At 31.7% G+C, this 22,545-nt stretch overlaps 2 protein-coding genes across 3 annotated transcripts in view; one reads left to right on the top strand and one right to left on the bottom strand.

The window, feature by feature from the left end:
- LOC130899083 (EF-hand domain-containing protein D2 homolog) overlaps positions 1–21,872 on the top strand; it is a 36,104-nt gene extending 14,232 nt beyond the window's left edge. For both annotated transcript variants that reach the window (XM_057808827.1, XM_057808828.1), the window contains exons 2-3: positions 17,773–18,055; positions 18,657–21,872. In XM_057808827.1, the coding sequence (XP_057664810.1) occupies positions 17,773–18,055; positions 18,657–18,791 (418 nt within the window). In that variant the 3' untranslated portion in view covers positions 18,792–21,872. The remainder of the gene's footprint in view (positions 1–17,772; positions 18,056–18,656) is intronic.
- LOC130899082 (ero1-like protein) lies at positions 1,113–15,361 on the bottom strand. The gene is made up of 7 exons (XM_057808826.1): positions 14,988–15,361; positions 13,500–13,638; positions 11,996–12,218; positions 4,708–4,835; positions 3,715–3,990; positions 2,507–2,929; positions 1,113–2,449 (listed from the first exon to the last, which is right to left on the bottom strand). Exons 1-6 carry the CDS (start codon positions 15,207–15,209, stop codon positions 2,508–2,510), a joined length of 1,410 nt encoding a protein of 469 aa, XP_057664809.1. The 5' UTR covers positions 15,210–15,361; the 3' UTR covers positions 1,113–2,449; position 2,507.
- Positions 21,873–22,545: the final 673 nt, after the last annotated feature.

Below are 22,545 nucleotides of genomic sequence, written 5' to 3' on the forward strand. Positions count from 1 at the left end.
ATTTCAGAAATTCAATAAAAAAAACAAAACTCAGTATCGGTATTAAATTGGCTTATTTACAAGGGCAAACTTCGGTCGAACATGGTGATTTCCCAGAGCAAGAACAAAACTACCTTTGTACAAGGTCCATAGCGTTGTTGCCTTCGTAACAGTTCGAGGATATCGAATCATTTTTTTATCATTTACCTTAATAGAACCTTAACATATAGTGATGTTAAGGTTCTGTTCTGTTCCTTATTAATTATCATCATAGATTTGTTTATCCTTCTTTTAAATTTATTTATAATTTTCTCAGTATAATTACTTTCTCGGTTTTCTTTAATAGCTATGCTTCTAAATTCAGGAATCGATAGTTGGATAGCACATCATCCAAACTAATAATTATTCATCTCTTTTGTGATATTGAACATATTTTCTCAATGTTTTTGAATTGAATAAAAAAAATATTGATAGATATGAAGCAACATCTGAGTGTTTATAAACATTTTTGTTTGTCAGCGATTGCCTCCACAGGATATTCTGAAGAAATGCTTACTTTTAATTCTTCTTATTTACTCCCGTAAACAAACAATGAAGTAACCAAGGACGGTATCTGAAATATTTTTTCCTGAGGATTCAAGTTGAAATTTCAAAAAAAGCTAAAATCAGTCAAAGACCTTATTTGAAAATAAACTAGGGTTATGGTTTATGATGACTATTGCTTTAACACATGTTATGTGGCAACTGTTTATATTCATTTGAGATTCATTGTAATGAAAACTACTGATTTGAAAACGTTGAATTTTTTATACAAATTTTAGAACTCCTTTTATCTGCATGTAAGTTTTTTTAAGTATATTTCAGAGGCCATAATTTAAATGAAGGAAAAGTTGTGGAAGATACAAATAATAGAATATTATATAACAATCTTGTATTGACAAATTTGTAAGTACAAAATTACAGTACAGTACATAATTTTAATAAATTAGTAAATTATACAATTTAAATTTCCATTAAGAATAATATGAAATAACAGATATAAATAAAATCACTGGGATGATAAAAAAGTTAATAATATTTCAGAGGCCATAATTTAAATGAAGGAAAAGTTGTGGAAGATACAAATAATAGAATATTATATAACAATCTTGTATTGACAAATTTGTAAGTACAAAATTACAGTACAGTACATAATTTTAATAAATTAGTAAATTATACAATTTAAATTTCCATTAAGAATAATATGAAATAACAGATATAAATAAAATCACTGGGATGATAAAAAAGTTAATAATATTTTTAGATTTACAAATGAGAAGTAAACTTATTATTAGCTTGATATTGTACAAAAAACAAATTCAAAACAATGTTGGATCTTTTAGACAAATACTGAAGCAAAATAACATTTCTAGTAATCAGGTGACTTATTAAAAAGTTAATATTATATAAAGCTTATTTCAATAATGTTCTTGTATGACACTTTCAGTTTATTATGAATGTATACCTTAAACTACAACGGTCTGAATGACCCACTGAAACTGGATATAGATCTGCTCGATAAATGTTAAAGTGAATTACAAAACTCCCATCATAACTATGTAACTAGGAATATGAAAATTATCACAAACCATTGTAGCATGGATATTCCTTTACCAATTATTTGAGAGGAGAGAAAGAGATAGACATTCTTGGTTTCTTTGTGGTTTGGATGAGGCCATTATTCATGTGGAGAAAGGGATTTATTAGGTTTGGCATAGATATAGGAAATATTACTCTGCAGGGCTAAATTTGAGTGGTCATTCCTGGAAACTTGATAAGTAGAAATGTACGAATCGATTAAGAAGTGCTATAGCCAATATGCTCAAAATTCTACTTAAAATACCTTCAACATTTGAATAAAATGTCCCTACATCAAAAAGGTGAGCCATCCAGGGGAAGAAAAGTGGTCGCAAAACATATGTCTGACAGTGTATATGTGTATATTCAATTTCACCAACAGTTCCAGAAAATTGACCTTTAATAGTTATTCTTAACCACTTATTTGTTGTTATTTAATCAGTTTGTGGGATCACTGTTCTCAGTCAATAGTCGTTACATGACAAAATTATGTATTCAGTAGCTAAGGGTTATAATATATTTGTTTGGAACCCAGACATCAACTTTCTGTCACACTAATACAATATATTGATAAAATTCAGTTCTAACCAAAGTTTTTTTAGTACTTATACATCAAATAATGAATATTTAATTGGAAATATTTGGTGATAACAATATCAACAGATAAATAAGTTTTACTTAAACATATTAATTAATAGTAGAAAATAGATGCAGATATAATTTAAAATTTTTAAAAATCAATTTAAAACTTTTCTGTTAATATACAGTATTCTTGACATAATTGTTGAAAGTTGAGTAATTTCATCCTTTTAAGTAAAAATTGTCGAAATGGTTATGTCAACATTGATTTCAACTAAAAAATAGATATAAAATAGTGAATAATATTATGAAATATTAATTTTCTCTATACATCACATGCGCTCTCTCATCATTTGTCTAAAATCGTCTAATTTGTACAGGCTATTTGACAATCTACCAAACGCATTAACTAATGATACAATTTCATTCCTTTGCAATTGAAATTCTTTTTTGTTGTGTGAATCTAATGTTTCAAATTGCGTTATACCATCAAATTTTCCACTGAAGAGTATTTTTAAAGCTGTACCCAGACCTTGAGTTTGGAGCTTTCCCCATAAACGACATTTGTCGCATCCCACGCAGTCCATGATTCTTGTTATATTCCTAAAGTGTTGTTTAAATTCGTATTTGAGTTTATCTGCTTGTTCGCTATTTCTAAACATAGATGTTTCATCGAAGTGATCCGGAAATGATCTGATGATATGCAGAAGATCTTTCATAGCCATTTGTGTATCCCAGTCATTGGAATCATTACCTAAAAAATACAGAAAATTAGTACATGTTGAAACTAAGATCAAATGATATAATGAGATATAATGACTATAATTCATTTTTTTTTAATTGACACTGGTTCTCAAGATTTTCTTAATATTGATACCTAGTCTCTGTATACATAGTTGAAACCATGCATTTTTCATGGAAAAATTTAGTTGTTGAGAATTTTATATGAAATATGAAAGCTATGGAAGATTCTAAAAGTAGAGTCAAAATTCTGGTAACCTAGGAAATTGGAATGAAGAACAAATTCCACCGATATATAAAAACTATAACGATATAAATGACATGGCATCACCATATGAAGGTTCGCTAGTGCTGGAGCTTACGAAGAGATTTTCTGAGAGAAATACCTCTAGTAAAACGATTTTATTAAGTGCTTTTATTTTTCGTAACCAATTTAAAGCATAGAAAATTGAAAAGTACATAAGTTTCTGTAAAATGAGGTACTACTAGTAAGGATTCTTATGGGTCTTGTTAATTCAATTGAGTAGCTAGTTTTCCAGTTATTTTAAAGTACTTGGTGCAAGCTTATCTTCTTCAGATTCAGAGAACTGGAATCAATTCAACAGTATCATATTTATTCAAATTGACATTGAAACCCTAAGACCACACAAATAAACTCATTTCAAGATCAAAACTGTGAATTTACTCAAATTTTATAGTACCTGCATATTTTATTTTTAATAAAATAATTCACCATATTCTGTGAACACACATCGTATCTTATCTGTTTCATAAATATTAAATATCTTGTAAACTCACCAGTATAATATTCTTCGTTTTCTAAATAGGGTGCTGCTTTGGCAAGCGCTCTTAATTCAACTAAATAAATAAAATATAAGTTTCTCAACCAATTTGGACCTTCTCCGTTGGTAGTTTCAGGAGAAAACCTTTTTAGGAATTCTTCCAGATTTGGTCCCCACTTTTCCTCATCTTTTCCGAGAACAAACCCGTTGTTTTTTGATAACAAATAAATAGCAGACAAATGAGTGTTGATGCTGGCGTGCAGACCGGAAATTGATCTATAGAAGACTCGTTCTAATATAAAATAAATTTGATTAATTTAATTTAATTTTTAATAGTTATTAATTGTGATAATAGTATTTTAAAATCGAGATAGAACCATTACGTTGTTGTTTTATATACTTAAAATATTTACAAAATAACCTTTCATCACTTTTATATGACTTATACACTTAAAGAAATATGTGGTTCATACACAAAGGCCCTACTTTCTCATTAGTTACAAAAATTAATCAATTACATTGTCTCCATTAAATCGTGCATTAAAAAATTCACCGACAAGAAGTTTCAGGAGAATGGAGAATCTAGAATAGAATTTTTGGTAAATTCTTCCTGGACTTATTCCAAAAAGTTCCTTCGGAACTTTCATCTAATGAATATACGGATCTGAGTAAAAGTATGAAGACAAAAGCATCTAAATACAGAATTTGTACATGATCTTAAAATACAATACAATATTTAATTGGAGCTGATAGCAATTCTGATAGGAGACTTTTTTTTGGTAGACAAAGCCACTGATAAGAAAAATTTAATCAATAAATAATAGCTGCTTCATACATTATTAAATACCTTAAAATTGTAAGTTCAAATACCAAAAAAGTTTTTATAAAGTCGAAAAATAATGATTTATATTGAGATATATACAAAATTTTATCAATATATGATGAGCAATAATAAGTTAGATGAAACTATGTTTAAATAGGATACTAAATATTCAATTAAAATATTTACCTTCTAAACAAAGTTCATTTAATTTGTTGCTCTGGATGTATGGATTAAAATTAAATGATTTCTTCGGCCTGAAACAGTTTTCAAGATAAATACTTTTCCATACTCTATGAGCCGAGGGTCCAGCATATCTACAATAAAAATAGAGCTTCATTAATACATTACTGATCCCATAAAATTTCGGAACAAACGAATAAGTCGAAGAAGCGGTTGTAGTATTGTTTTGTATTATAGTTATTATTAACACGTTCACATTAACATTTATTTGTAAGAAAATTTTTTACATAGCTTTAACAACAGAACTTATTATATATCTCATTTCTTCCATTCGCTCAGTAGTCGGTTGGTCGGACAGCGTTGCCAGTTTTCATGAGTTTTGAATTAATTCTGGCGTGAACATACTCCCCGCGTTGAAAGCATAAGGATGGCTTTCAAAGGTCAACTGGAAGGGGGCAGATTTTTTGAAAGCTTCTTTTGATGATTTCTCCAGAGGGAGTTCTTATAGAAGCGACCCTAGCGATACCGTCAGGGCCTCTATGGAGCTTGCTGATTCTACCTAATAACCACTGAGTGGGCATAGTGTTCTCGCCTTTCACTAAAACGAGAGAATCTTCTACTAGATGGCCTTGGTTGGACTTACATTTGGTGCGTCTTTGGAGCTCCGCAATGTACTCAGATTTCCATCTGTTCCAGAAGTGCTGTGCTAATTGTTGTACGAGCTGAAATCTGGAAAGTCGATTCATTTTTATGTCGGTGACATCTTGATCAGGTGCTGCAATTATTGGTCTTCCAATCAAGAAGTGAGCTGGGGTAAGAGGTCCAAAATCGTTGGGATCAGAGCTCAGTGGGCATAAAGGACGCGAATTCAAAATCGCCTCGATTTGTGCGAGAACTGTGGCAAATTCTTCAAATGATAAATGAACTTGGGTCAAAACGCGCCTTAAATGGTGCTTTACGCTTTTGACAGCTGCTTCCCACAAACCTCCGAAATGAGGAGAGTAGGGTGGTATAAACCTCCACTCTATATTCTGAGAGCTACATTTCTCGATTATAGTGTTGCTGCCATGTTTTAGAAAATCCTTTAGCTCTCGCTGTGCCCCGACGAAGCTTGTTCCATTGTCGGACAATATTTTTGATGGTTTGCCTCGTCTAGAGACAAAACGATATAGCGCTTGAATGAATGATTCTGAAGAAAGGCTAGAAATCAATTCCAAAGGGACTGCTTTAGTTGATAAACAAATAAATACGCCAATATAACATTTACTTAAACGACAACCTCTACCTTTCTTATCGTTAATCATAAATGGCCCCGCGTAATCAACTCCCACTATTGAAAATGCACTAGAAGGATTAGTTCTATCGCGCGGTAAGTTGGCCATAATTGGCTGTATGGTTTTAGCATTGAATTTGAAGCATTTCACACAATTCTTAACAGTCTTTCGTGCAAGATTTCTACCGGATATAACCCAGTAATTTTCTCTTATAGTGCTTAAGAGCAGCTGAGGGCCGCCATGCAATAGGCGTTCATGTTCTTGTAAAAATAGTAGCTTTGAAAAATGATGCTTTGAATTGATCAAAATTGGATGCCTTTTGTCAAAGGAGTAATTTGAATGTTTTAGTCGCCCTCCTACGCGTAGCAAACCATCGGGTTCTAGAAAGGGACTAAGACTTAATAGATTACTATGGGAGCTCAAAGGCTTGTTATTTTTCAATGTTTCAATTTCGGTAGAATACGATTGAGATTGACAAATTCGAATGAGACATTTTAGAGAATCACTTAACTCCTGTACTGTAAGAGAACCGCCTCTTCTGCGATTTCTCTGAAGACAATTATCCTTAAATCGTAAAATGTATGCCATTGTTCGTTGCATTCTTGAGAAATTTGAGAAACGTTCAAAGGGAAAACTCAGAGTAGGGGGCGCAACATTGGTCAGAAGACTGGATTTAAGTTCAGGTAAATCATGAACCACCTCCAGCTTGTCATTGGGCCAAAAACTTGGGTCCTTAGCTAGCCAAGTAGGGCCGCGCCACCACAAATCAGAGTTTAAAATTTGACTAGGATATATTCCCCTTGAAGCAATATCTGCTGGATTATCGTGGGTGGGGATGTGCCTCCAATCGGCGTGTTTAGTGAGAGACTGAATTTCTGCCACTCTATGGGCCGTGAATGTTTTTAGCAGATTCGGGCTTGTGCGTACCCAAGCTAGAGTTATAGTTGAGTCCGACCAAAGTGTGAAAGATTTGAATTGAATTTTTAAAGCAGTTTTAGCTTTATCTGTTAGGCGGGCTAGAAGCAATGCTGCGCATAATTCCAACCGCGGGATTGGTATTGTTTTTATAGGTGCCACCTTTGCTTTGGCGCATAACAGGGATACATGAACCTTTTGATCGGAATCAATACTTCTCAAATAAACACAGGCTCCGTAAGCCTTTTCCGAAGCGTCAGCGAAACCATGCAGTTGTAATTCAACAGCATTCTTGCAAATAGCTTGTCTGTTTAACTCAAGATCGTTCAAAATAAGAAGCTCCTTCTCCAACCTTACCCAATTTTCAGATATAGCTTTTGGAATAGCGTCATCCCAGGCTAATTTATTTTCCCATAATTTTTGCATTATCATTTTTGCGATAATAGTACATGGGCTTAGTAAACCAAGGATGTCGAATATTTTTGATATAGTAGATAAAATTGTGCGTTTTGTGACCTTTGTACCTATAGGATTGGTATGAATTTTATATTGAAGCTTATCGTTATTGCAAACCCATATCAAGCCTAATGTTTTTGTTTTGCCATCATGCGCAAATTCTAGTATATCGGATTTTAAATCATTTGAACTTATATTTTTGAGCGCGTTGGTGTCGTTAGAGCACCATTTTCGGAGTGCGAAACATCCCGATTTAAGAGTGTCACTTATCGCTTTACATATGTATTGCGCATGCTCAAGTGTAGGTGCACCTGTTAACAGGTCATCTACATAAAAGTCGTGCTTAATGATTTCGGCTATTTCCGGGTTCATTTCTTGAATATCCTCAGCGAGTTTAGCTAAACAGCGTATTGCAAGATAACTGGCAGAGGCTTGCCCGTATGTAACGGTATTTAGCTGGTAGACTTCCAGGTTATCACTCGGATTTTCGCGCCATACAATTTTTTGCAAATGCCTTTGCTCGGGCGTTATTGAAATTTGCCGGTACATTTTAACTATGTCTGCCGAAACTACATAGTTATATTTCCTAAACCTTAAGACTATTGATAGTAAATCGTCTTGTAAAACGGGTCCAATGACTTGAATATTGTTGAAGGATAGACCGTTGCTAGAGGGCGCTGATGCATCGAAAACTACCCGTAGTTTTGTGGTCAAACTCTCTTCTCTCAAAACTCCGTGATGCGGCATGAAATATTCGAAGCTTGAATCATTGCCGTTACAAATTGTCATATGGCCTAGCTCTTTATACTCGTTCATAAATTGTATATATCTGCTGTGCAGCATTGGATCTCTCCTGAATTTTCGTTCTAATGCATAGAAACGTTTTTCGGCTTGAGCTTTCGACTCACCTAAACTAGAAGGTTGTTGCTTCAAAGGTATAGTGACTGTAAAACGTCCGTTCGCGTCTCTGGTAGTAGTTTTGATGAAATTGTCCTCGCAAAATTGTTCATCTGGAGAAAGTTGTCGCGTGCTAGATATTTCCTCGATTTCCCAAAATTTGGCTATTGAATTTAATAATTCCTGGTTTATACTTAAATTACAAGAAGCCTTTTCAACGTTGTTAGTACTTATTTGCCCAGATACAACCCAACCTAGCACTGTATCAATTAATAGCGGCATATTTTTTCCTAACGAAATTTTGTTATTGCTTAAAATTGTCCAAAATAGGTCCGCGCCAATGAGCATGTCTACTGGTCCGGGAATGTTGAATTGTGGATCAGCTAGCTTTAGATCACCTGGAATCGCCCAAGATTGCGTGTTGATTCGACAACACGGCATCACACTTGTAATCTCTTTTAGAATATAACAATTGCCATGCGCTTTAAAATTGGTATGTATAGATTTAAATGAAACCTTACACCTTTTACTGACCTTTGAAATATTGTTTGAAATTCCGAAAATTGAAAGATCTGTTTTATGTGTCGCAATATTCAAACGCTTTTGCAAATCCTCCGTTATAAAGGAAGTTTGAGAACCACAATCTAATAACGCTCTTGCTTTGTGAAAATTATTGAAATTGTCTGAAATGAGTAAACAGGCGGTAGATAATAGCACCTGCCCCGCCGCTGGTACCACTACGCCACTGCTTAGTGCTGCGGAACTTGAGCTCGCGTTGTCCGCTATCTCGAGTTTTTCATGCAAAATTGTATTGTGCCAAGCTTTACACACTTTGCAAGGCCCTAATTTACACTGTTTGACAGAGTGACCCGAACGCAAACAGTTATGGCAAAGATTTGATTTTTTGACAAAATCTTTTTTTTGTGTTATTGTTAATCCGAGAAACTCTGCACAACGATATATTGAATGCTCTTTCTTGCAATAGGAGCATGTATATGTACTTGAGGTCAATGACCTTACTCTACTTTGTTTATTGAATTTATTTTCCTCATTACTAAATTTTGAATCTGATTTATTTAAACTGAGACTGTTCTTTGATTCTAACATATTAAGAAAATTGGAACGTTTTTGTAAAAATTGTAGGAATTTATCTAACTTTGGCAATTCTTCCTGATCTCTATTTTCCCTTTCCCATTCAAGGTTTGAGCTAGTATCTAATTTATTAGTAATCCAAAAAATTAGTAGAGGATCCCAATTAGTTATATTTTGCCCCAATTGTTCAATAGATCCCAAATGTTTGTGAATATCGTCAGCTAAATTTTGTAGTTTTTCAGCTGTCGGTTTTTGTATATTTTCTAATGAAAAAATAGCTCTAATATGTTCATATATTAATTTTTTAGTATTGTCAAATCTTTTTGAAATTGTGGCCCATGCCACTTCATAATTGTCGGCCGTATATTTGATTTTGGAAATGGACGCCGCTGCTGTTCCTCCTAGTGCACTTCGCAAGTAATAAAATTTTTGAATATTATCTAATTTTTTACTATCATGAATAAGGCATTTATATGTGTCCCTGAATTCTAACCAATCTTCAAAGTTTCCACTGAATTTAGGAAGTGATATATCCGGAAGCTTTATACCCTCGTTTTTACAACAAGCTTTGTCTGAAATCACGCTAAGATTTGTATCATTATCGTGATTATTGTAGCTTTGTAAAATGTTTTTAGCAACAGCGATTGCATCATAATATGAATTTTCAAATCTCTCTCGTTCGATTAATTGCTCATCTAAATTTATATCATCCTGTAACTCTATTTCTAATTGATATGATTTGAATTCGTCAAGATAATTTTCGGCATCACGTAACCTATCTTTTAATTTTGTAACTTCTGTTTGGCTTAAATTAGATATAGTTGCAAATTCATTTACCGCTTTTGTGAAAATAGTTAACTGAGCTTTAATTACACCTCTTTTCTTTATTAGTTTGCCAAGTTCTGCCATTTTATATTATCAAATTGTTCAAGCACAAACAGAGAAGCTTTGAAATCGCAAATGGAAAGAAAAATTCGGGAATAAATAATTTGGAACAAACTCACTCTGATTTCGGTCGAACTGCCTGATTCTTGCAATTGAACTAGTCGGCCAGTTGAGTTGATGTTTGGTCGCCGTGATATTGTATCGACTACTTGTTTGGTCGATCACTTTGCACTCGTTGATAGTTGCTTGCAGCACGTGGTAAATTGTTTTTGGGTTATAGTTGTTAATAATATATTGTTTATTGCGAATTTTCACTGGTTTTGTTTATAATCCGCTCGTAAGGACCATGTTTTGTATTATAGTTATTATTAACACGTTCACATTAACATTTATTTGTAAGAAAATTTTTTACATAGCTTTAACAACAGAACTTATTATATATCTCATTTCTTCCATTCGCTCAGTAGTCGGTTGGTCGGACAGCGTTGCCAGTTTTCATGAGTTTTGAATTAATTCTGGCGTGAACAAGTATCATATAATGTCTCTAGACAGAAACTATGTTTAGATTCAAAACGAACAATTTGGATTTGTTGGGTTAGGTCCAGTCTACTGCCCAATAGGGGACTTACATGGTTTGAGAAAAAAAGTTTTCGATAGTTTATATAAAACTTTTATTATAATTTTTTTTAATTCTTTGATCAATATTTATAAAGAAAAAAAAATTATCAAAAATTATATTATAAATCTTAATCCGGTCCTGATCAACTATCAGCTGATTGCGGATCCTAACCTTGAACGAAATTTTTATCACAGTTTCTGAACGAAATTTGAAACTTGAACTACAAACACCTTCAATTTTTATTACTTTTTTGTGCTTCCATTTTTCCATGAAACTTTTTCATTTGTATAATAGATTCCAAATTGTTAATAAGCGATTATCAAAGATTTACCCACTCATACAGATTTTAGAATGAGCTATTTTTATATTGAAATTCCAAAATGTATGAACAGCTCAACTTATCCATTATGGTGTTCGCAAGAATCAATCATATATAACCATATGAGGGGAGTTAATAATATTTTCAATTTAAAAACAATAAACAAACAACAACCCGTGAGCTGATCACTATTACCCTCTTATTCACCGGTTTTTAGAGGGGTTCAAATAGCAAATTTGGCATTATTAGATGGTACAAATTAAAATAAAGCTATTTACTCCTTTATTCAATCAAAAGCTTCCATTTTTTGCAAGAAGTATTTTTCTGGTATTGTAAATAAAAAAAGTAGCTAGATTTTTCCAGAAAATTAGTCATTATCAGCCAGGATTTTTTTGGTTATTTACTAAGGTACAAGGGATCCTGTCATATGATCGTAACCCGATTACTTCGATTGGTTTCCAAACAACATTGGACATGAACTGGATTAGTTTCCGCACATTCAGATAATGATTGGGTTAATCCGATCACAGTTCGCAAAAAAACCTACAAATTGTAGTGGACAGATGATATAAAATTGATAAAAGTATATAAAGAGGCTAGACAGGTTATTTTATTGGTCAAGTTATACTTTTTTCCCATATAATTCCACTATTGATTACATGTCTATGTAGTTATGAAATAATCTGGAGTGTTCTTATGGGCACTATAATGTCCTGTCCAAAAAATGTTTGTATTTCATATATTCAAGATTCGATTAAACATTAATTTTATGCACTGAATACAAAAATAACTATTTTCTTTTCCAAGTTAAGCACTACACTCGAAGACTTCACTTACCCTGTATACCTCTCCGGATTAAGTAGTAAATCCACATATTCAGCATTTTCATCATCATCATCAATATCACAAAAGTTGTCTAGAGCATCATCATGTGCCTCCCACATTTGCAAGTCTTTTTGTAGTTTTTCAGAAATGGTCTTATTCAAATAATCCAAATCGTTGTGATGTGTTGCGCAGTCTTCATTTACCATTTTTGAATATTTTCTTTTGGGTTGGGGATCTGAAATATTTTTCAATACTTGACATTGAATCATAGATTTTATGAGAATTTTTACTTTATGAAAAAAGGCATAAAACAGAATAATTTCTATTTCATGAAAAAAAAGCATAAATCAAGAAGGAATTTCACGTACCTCACTATTCATTTTAGTTGTGAATTAGATAGTAAAAAAATTTGATGTAAAAGGTACAGTTATAGGTTACAAAAATTTATAAGCGGTCAATACCTAATTAGTAGAAACAAGACAAATGTTATCGTAATAAAGACTCGCAGCATAGGCACAATCGTCATTGAAACTAGTATATAACATAGAATCAACACAAAAAGTGAATAAATCAGCAACATTAGTCTTTTTTAGTATTCTCCTTAGGTCGTTAAGGCATAGGGCAAAAAGGCAATATTATAAAAAATAATAAATGTATACTAAAAAGTTTCCTCTCTTAAATTGGCAACCTAAATTCTTAGCTTTCAACCATCCAAACTATGTTTCTCCATTCTTTACTTTTTACAACCTTTTCTATCCAATTCTGGTCTCCTCTTGCTATCTGTAGCACTATTTTGGTATCTGATCTTTATATAGACATGTCCCAGCTGCCATATAATTTTTTTCTCTAATAAACATACTTATTTTAGGTTTATAGATTTCCTCCAATTTTCGATTAGGTCTTATTAAGTCCTGTTCGGTACATCTCCCCTGTAGATTCCTCTTAGTACCCTTCTGCCCCATATGTCTTCATGTTTAATATTTTCTTGACAAATAAAAATATTGTCATAAATTTTCCTTCCATAAAGTTGTTTAAGGCATTTATTATTGTATGATGCCTAGTTCTTCAATATAAATTTATATCATAAAACTTGGCCACAAGCACCGCTGATGTTCAACAATAAGGAAGAAAAAAAATGCGATTACATCAGAAACAAAAAAGAGTCTTGAAAATCATGATGGAAAACTGCAAAGTGGAAATGACAGAGTAGGTATCGTAAAGAGCTTCTTTTCAAATGTATGCTATATTTCCTCACAATGGTACGAAACAAAAACCATTGATGATTCAGAGCGCAGCTTGGAGCTGTTTAGATACATTCACAATACATTTTGTGTCTTTCTGAGCATGGATGAAACTTGTATCTTGAATTGATTATGAACTTTGTGTTTTGAGCTATAGAAAGTCATATTTCCAACAGATTATTTTGTGGTGAAAGTAAAATTGTTCTATAAAAAATGTTGGAAAAATGTTGTATCATTACTAGTGATGAGTAAGGTATTATAGTATTATTACTTACCTACATGTACTACTTTTGGTTGCATATCTTCTTTGAGTCCTTCAGGAATCTCCTCAGGTGGGCAAGGTTTCACATGGCAGTCTTTCATTGCACATCTACTATCGTCTAACCAAAATGGACATGGCCTTTTTAAATTCACCTAAAAATATAATTATATCATTGAAGTACATTTGGAGTACAAAATTATTTCTTATTAAGAAATTGAAAAACCTCTTCTTTTGAGGCCTTTTCAGACATCAGATTAGGTATCTTCACTTCCACCCATTCTTTATATTCTTTTCTATTTATATTATAATAATTCTGTAAATTCCTCAATTACAGAAACAGGAAAATAAACAGGAACAAAATATTGCCAAAAATAACATGCTGTCTTAGGTGGGTCAAAAAAACTTCAATAACTTTTTTTTAACAAGTGACAAGAAAAAATGGGTTGCTAGATACCTTAAAATATTTCTCACCAAATATGAGCTCTTAATATTGATAGGATGATCCTTGCATTCCTTTTTTTCTATTTTTTTTTCCAGTCAAATCGAACAAAATTCAATGCTCTACGAAAAAGGTATTTGATATTTTTTCTGTAAACCTCACAATTTGATAATGAAGATTTAAGTTTGATTATTTTGGGACAAATTTGATTTTTGTTTATGAATTTTATAACTGGACAATAAATGACATGAAAATAAATAAAAGTGTAAATGTTGTCTACTCACTTCATAAAATCTGAAGAAATCTTTACTAAGAAGTTTTCTCAAGGTAGGATACAATTCAATACTATTAAAGTTATGTACATTTTCAATTTTTGACTGACATTCTTCTACTTTTTCTAATATATTCCAATGAAAAGTATTTCCGTTTTTTGCTTGAACACAATGTACACAACAATTGTGAAAAATAATGGCATTGATGAATATATAAAAAATGAAACGAACTGTAACAACCATTGTTGAAGAATGATAAAAGTGTTAAATGTACCAGACACACATATACATAAAAACTAATTAAGATAATATCTGTGTCAATCTAGGAAAGAATTAATGACAAAAAATTGTGATTGAGAACCAGTAAAAACGTTAGTGTTTTGAATAAATAATTGACATAGAATTGTATGAAAGTATTCTCAATTTTTCAAATATTACAAAAGTTGCCAATTTTTCACAATGACATAGATATTTTCACACTTAACACTTAAAATCCTCATTTTTGACCAACTTTCAGTTTTTTTATTCATTTTATATGACTTAAATATATTGTTTTTATTGTATACTAAAAGGTTATAAGTAATTTTTTGAATTTTCAATATTCAATAGTGAGATATCTTATTTACTTACTTAACATAATGCATAATTTATATATTCATACCCTCCAATAAGAATAGTAAGTGCCGTTTACATGAAAATAATTAGTAGGCATGACATACATTATCTTTTTTGGGTTATGAGTGTAACACACTTTCTCCAAAATTACATTTAAAATAGCTTAAAAGATTACCTTATACAATCTGAAATAGTCTTTTAGAAGTAAACTTTTCAGCCTGGGGTAGATTTTAACATTATTAAAATGATCCACTGTATCAATGTTACATGTACATTCATCAATGTTACCGGATAATTGACAAAAACATTCATCATGATTATCAACATTGAAGTATGCTATGCACTGATTCAACACTAAAGTACTAATAATTACTCTATATACACTATTCATCACCATTATTTATTATCATCGCGACTAAACTCTCAGTAAACTATTTCGATTCTAAAACAGAGGTAATCAACAAACACTAATTCATATATTTACTGCTATAAAGTACACGTATGATCAGCTGTGAAGTGTCAAGTTCAACTTTATACTCTGACGCATTTAGTAAGCCGGATATTCTATCCATCGTTCTGTTTATCTATTTATTCGACGTTGCCGGATGTAAATTGAATACTTGAAAACATCTTTTTATGATTTAGTTTATAAATGATACAACTTGAAGGAAAGTCGACTTTTATGTCTGAATTATCAAATAACTGAAGCTTTAAACGCTTATCTCAACTAGAAAATAATAAATTAATTATATTTCATACAGCGGTTTCATAAAGTAACCTGAAAATATTGACTTGAATTGTTTTCAAATAATTCAGGCTATTTGAATAATTTGATTAGAAGTATACAGGGTTCACACTTATCCCCAATTAACCTGTTGTCATATTTTTTTAAAATAGTACGACTCTATGTATATTTTCCGTTCTTCATAATCTATTAATTTTCTAATACTGGTTTGAATTTAATATAAAAAATGTCTATCAAAAAATTATAATATAATAATTATGTTTAAAATATCAGTTAATTGGAAGAACTTTCAATGAAATTTTTTTTTGAAAACAAATCGAAACTTTGGCTAGTTACATTATCTAATGTAATACCACTATTTCGAAGCCGTTGATTGTTTTCAAAGTAATGTAATTTGGTAACTTGACAACGGTGTTGTAGGAATCGAAATAACTGATTGTTTTTTTGTACATTTCAATTGAATTCAAGATGTTATCCAATTGCTATCTGTACAACACTGATAGAAACTCTCATTTTTTACCTATATGAGAATGTGGGCCAATTTTTCTTTTAAAATGAGTGTACTTGTGGTCAGCTGAATAAGCATAATTGACGTGGACCAATAATAAGGAAGGGATAAATGCTTTAAATGATTATTTTCGCAAATTTATCAATAAGATGAATCATTGGAGTGGAGGTAAATAACAAAACGTGATGGATTTCACGTTGTATCAAAAAGTGGGTATCATAATTGAAGACAGTCACGTAGGTTTTTTCTCTCTATGATTATTTATATCAGTAGTAAAGTTACTTGGGCAAAAAAATTATATAAACTAAAAGTTCTTTTCGGATAACCTCCGTATTTCGACGTTTAGTGTGATTAGTGCAATCCTCAAAAGGTTTCAAGGGGCGTCCTCCACATTCTCTGCTCTTCCGAATAGGTTTTGCAATAGGAAAGCTGATGTTTTGTTCAATCCAAGTTTTGTTTTTTTCGTTAAAACGTACAAAATTCCTATGAGATGCTAATAACCCGGATTTTTATTCCGAGATTAATCGACTCAGCAAATGCTTGCTTTCAACAGACAAATCATCTACCTGTAGGACAGTTTGCACTCTATTGTTTTTTTATTAAGTAAAAAGTGCAAATTCACGTAGAAATACAACTTTAAGCCAAGATCTAACAGGATCATTCACTTTATCTACATACATAGACAAATAATAAAAAAATAAATTAAAACATTGCAATAATTTATTTCAACCATAAAATTAAATTTATACAAATAAAAAAACACATTCACACTTCCAGGAAGGCAATCCATTTTATATACACAATAGTTGAAAATAGTTTTTATATACAAAGTCGGAAAAAACACAAAAAGGGCCGCGTTTATAGAGAGAAGTCATTGAAAAATAGAAAAAACTAAGAGCAATTTTAATTAATTGACTTTTTCAATTTAGAGTTTTGTCTTTTGACTTTTCTCGATTTTTCGCTTGTGTGCGACGCGACGTTAGACTGATGTTAATTAGCGAAACGCTATACAGGATGATTTATAATAGATTTTTTTAATCTGATCAATAAATTATAACGATTAGTATTGAATATCACACGCCTTTAGAATCTTGACATTAATCTATTTATAACACAAATAACACAACATGAATTTAGAATTGGTATTACTGGAAGCTATTTTCCGGCAGCATATGACTCATCATTCATTGTCATTAATTGTCATTCATTGTAAGAAATCCAGATGATGTTTCATTTGATGCCGCATAAATAAATTTTAGGATTTTTTGGTTGTTGTTACCCTTTTAATAACATTTGCTTTAGACACTCATTTAATTTGTGAAAATACAAATATTCTTATTGATTATCAAACATCATCGAGTATTTAGGTCACAGAGAGGTTAGGCAGTTTCGTTATTATTTTACGACATGTATTTTACAAATGGGTCATTGGTTGTTTTGCCTTTTCAGCCGTTCTTGCGATTTTGTCGGGAATTTCAAATCTTTTTTGACATCACATGAAATATTTTAGTACTTATCTCCCCAGTAACAAAAACGCAGACCATAATAATGTCAAGGTGAAAATGAAAAATTGGTGAATCAAATTGAATTCAAAACGAACTGGTATGACTTCTATTTTGTACCCTTGATACATAGATAACTATAATGATCACATTGAAAAAAATATTCTGAGCGCAAAGCCACAAATAACAGAAATCTTTGTTATAGGTTTAACACAAACAAAGACGGTTACCTGAGTATAGATGAGCTGAAACGTATGATGGAAGTCTTGGGAGCTCCACAAACACATTTAGGACTGAAAGCGATGATTAAGGAAGTAGATGAAGATGGAGATGGTCGTTTATCCTTCCACGAGTTCATGCTAGTATTTCGCAAAGCTCGGGCAGGAGAACTCGAAGAAGACTCTGGTTTAGCACAGTTAGCTAAACTTACGGAAATCGATGTTGAAAAAGTCGGCGTTAATGGTGCCAAAGAATTCTTTGAAGCTAAAGTAAGTCACATTTAGCTCCATTTCTAGCTGTTTTGTTTGTAAAACACAAGCAATCTGAGGAGAATTTTTAATAGTTGATTCATTGAAATTTGTACATGTTATGGACCAAGTGATTCATACGGGCATTATTAATAATGTTTAGCTCTATCGGACAGTGCGAGTTAATTACTGTTTCAACTTTATTTTTGTTAAGTTTGGAGGATAACAACAGAATTGGTTACGGAAGAGTTACATTTTGTACAATAACTGTACTCCATTAACCAGTTTAAGGTACACACACACACATAAACAAAAGGACCAGTCTGAGATTTGGGTTGACATAACTGAACTCAGAATGCCGTTAGCAAATGGATTCGGACGATGATTACTCAACAGATAAAAGATAAAGAAGATCATCAAAAGAATCATAAAAAATATCAATTTGAAAAAGTAGTAAAATCGCCAGCAAGAAGGAAGAAATAAAAGGAAGACAAGGTAGACCAATTACTGAGTATAATGACTGAGATGGAATCAGATCAAAAAACAATTATAATATAGCTGGCAAACACTTCTTTACAATACATTGTCTATTTTCTAATGATCATAATTTTTTTTTGTTTAGATTGTCGAACTGGCGAAAAAGAGTAAATTTGAAGACGAAATTCGCTTAGAACAGGAAGAAAGAAAGCGCCTCGAAGAAGAGAAAGCTAATAGAAGACAACAGTTCTTAGAAAAAGCTGCAGTTTTTAAATATTGACCACGCCATTGCCGTTTAAGGACACCACCCATAATTGTTTATTTAGAAATATATTAATGTTCAAAGACCTTTGTTTTCTACGTCAAATTAATATGAGTAAAATCATATAAGTTATAAAATAATCTTTGTTCCTATTATTTATTTTTCCAAAAATACTTTTCACAAAAGCTTTCTCATTATTTTCGTATTCTCCATTATCCTTCACCTTTTGTAACTCCTCCATATATTTCATTGTCTACAATCCCCCTCCCTTTAAACAATATTTTCCTTTTTTTTTCTTCTCACATTTCAAATATTCAAATATTCTTTGGTTTTATCCACATGTCAATATTGTCTTGAACTCATCAGGATTCAACTTGATCCAATAACAGGTTGGATACATTGTAGTATCGCAGGTCTCCTTCATTTAAACATCCTTTCAAATAAAATTTGATTTTTTGTTTTTATCAGTTTAGTTCTACTAGAGCAGTTGTTTAACATTATATGAGATTTGATTTCTGTATTTCATGATGATAAGAAGTGATATTCCAATTAAATTTTAATGTACTTTTCAGTATTGCCGCTTATATTCTTGATACTTCAAACCTGTAGCAAAGGTTAACTTCTAAGTTGTGTTTGTCCTCTTTCCCAGTCCTTATTAGCTTACGTGATAGTTACTACTAACTGTGATAATTTACATGTAATACTACTGGTTACACTATCTTAATTTCAATTTCTATCGTTTCATTACCGCAAAAATTATGTATAGAAATATTTGCTGACCCCCATTGACCTACAGATTAAATATAATGATGTAGAAAATAATGGAGCTTTGAATGTAGCATGTACCTAATTTGTGCATTTATAAGCTTATTGAAATGTTTCAAACTGTGCCAGATCATTATTTTTTGTTCGATGGAAAACAATTTCAAAAATAATGTGAATTGCCTACAGTTCCTCATGTTTAGAAAAATACGAAAGGGTTCCATTAATTTTCATTGGATCTGAAAGACAATTTTCACAATATAAAATATAAATTAATTGAAAAAAAAAATGCCATGTGGTTCTCTGATATATTCATACCTTCAGTTAAATATGAAATTTGTTTCTACAGATTTCATATTAATTAGTTTCTATCAAAGGCAAATATTTCGGTTTTTCTAAACTTACAGGTGCTTTAGATCTTAGATATTCCAGTACCCCATTGAACCAATTTATATCTGGTACTCCAAAGTTTCGAAGTATCCATGAGTTCATATTTTAGATTGTACCTTAGTTCAATGTGGGGAATTTTTTAAATGATTTCTAAGTCATGGTTATAATTAAAAATATTTACTCAAGACGAAAAGGTATATATCCAATCATCAATTTAGTAGCAGAATTCAAATTATTATCGGTGTCATGAAATTCTTTAACAATGAAAACAAATGATTGGATATCTATCCAATTTATAAGGAAACAGGGGTAATTTGCTCACTTATTTTATAGGGTTAGTCTCATAAATTGTACCACTTGTCAAAATAACACATTTAAAAACTAAGCAGCTTAGCCTGAACGGTGTCGTTTCAAATTTGAGAGCTTTTTCTAAAAGTGGAAAGCAAAATCTTTTCTCTCTGTTAACACAGCCTTCGTTGTAGGAGTTTGATTAATACTTCAACGAGGGATTGCATGTTTCTCATTATAAACAAGATTGATAAAAAAATTCACTAAAATGTAAAGTTTTGTAGGAGCTATGGCCGTCAACAAAAAGTACTACAGACAATTCTATTCGATTTACAACGATAGAAAAAACATGAGTATATATTTGGAAAAGAAGTTTCTTGCTATTCATCTTGAATCTGAGTGGTCAACCGCTGAATCCAATGGAACTCAAACGGGCCTGTTATAGTAGGACGATTGGAAAAATTCCAGACTCATTACAGTTATATATTCGTCTTTGGTACTACAAATTTTATTCAATTGATTGTCTTTTATGAATTGATCAATTTCAGATAACCAGTTCCTAATTTGGTCTTCAGATAGGGATGATCTGATCTGCAAAACTTCTAGTCATTAAAGGGGGATAATCACTTCATTATATATCCACTTATACTGGCTCTAGTTATATTTCCTTATCTAAAAGTCACCACCAATAACTGCAGAGAATGGATATTTGAGTATTCTAGGTCCTACATTGAATCATATTTTCAACTATATATGTTTCACCGTAACCCAATCATTTTCGTTTAGTTCAATGACTCGATTAGTGTTTTTCTTTATTTATGTTAGAGTAGGTTTTGGGGCTTCCAATTCCTTATTGACCCGTCTTGAGGTATTGAGCATTTTATATTTATTTCTGGAATCTTTTGCGAGTAAGCGTAGGAAGTATTATTTTTAAGACACTTCACTATCTTCAGATAGTGGAATTCCACTAATACTAACGAATGTATCAGAAATATCCATTGGTACATTTTCTAAATGTATTAACTACATTACCAATACCAAGGAATACTTAGTATGTTTGCTCAGCAACAGCCATTCGAGACCAACTGCACTTTATTGTCGAATATCTCTTATGTTTATATATAACCAGTATTCGATAACTCCAGGAAAAAACCAGGTGAGGCTGCCGTGTTGAGTTCATGGTATTTTTTTACTAAATATGATCATTGGTGCCACATACTATCCAACAGCATTTGCACAGACAATCATGGTTGTATTCAAACTTCTTCTTCGGCTCTAATGTTTGTATTTTTTTGGCAGACATAATATCATTGGAATGGTACAAATTTAGCAATCCATGGTTAAAAATAATCAAACCAACACTGAATTCCACTCAATTATTGTAGACAGTTTATATGAAACATGCAAAACTTCACTTTTTTATATTTTTTAACTTCACTACTTCACAAAAACTCTTGCAGTCTGCTTGATTATAGACCGTACGCCGTATTTTAGATTGGACATAGCTCCCCATGTAGAGGTTTCCAGATATCAAGATGGTGCAGTTTTTCAGGCGGTACAATATAAGACACTTTCATTTATTATTTTATTATGCTGAGCTTATGTATTAATTGTGATAATTATTTTTGTATAGATGTTTGAATATACTTTATAAAATTATACACTGTCTATTTTCAATCTTGTTATTACCACAAAAAAATGCATGCAAACTAACAATTTGAGTTTTTGAAATCTTTAAATATTTATTAAGTTGACTAAAAGGGGTGTGCTCTTTGAAATATATCCTCGAAAAGAATGTGTTCAACATTATTTTTTCTATGGTTAGAACCCAATTGAACTCTTTAATAAGAAATAAAAATAAAAAATGTATAACCCAAACTTCTAAAGCTATAATGCTGCAACTTCCACAAACATTTAAAATAATATTGAAGTTATTGATGTCAATACTTTTCTTCCTTGCTCGAAATATTTATTTAAGCCGAAAACTCAACCCGGTACCTTTCCAGAATATATGATTTTATTATCCAAATTTCCTTCAAAGCATGAGGGCAACCTGGAGTACACAGTATGTTTTATTGAACGGGATCTAAAAATTTCTACCACTCTCTAGAAGATCAGCATCTTATCGAAGCGACCAAACACTTTGAAATGTTTAACGTTGTCCCATTGAGTATGAGGAGCCAAAACATTCTTACCATCCTAGATTTCTTTAAGTAATGTGACTGTGAAGAAGCATAAATCTACCTAGTTAACTTACTTAGTTAGTTAACTTATTGGATTCGTTATTGTAAAATGACTGTCCTCAACGTCTTACTTAAACGGTTCCATATGT

Source organism: Diorhabda carinulata, chromosome 10 (assembly GCF_026250575.1).
Source record: "Diorhabda carinulata isolate Delta chromosome 10, icDioCari1.1, whole genome shotgun sequence".
Classification (NCBI taxonomy): Eukaryota; Metazoa; Arthropoda; class Insecta; order Coleoptera; family Chrysomelidae; genus Diorhabda; species Diorhabda carinulata.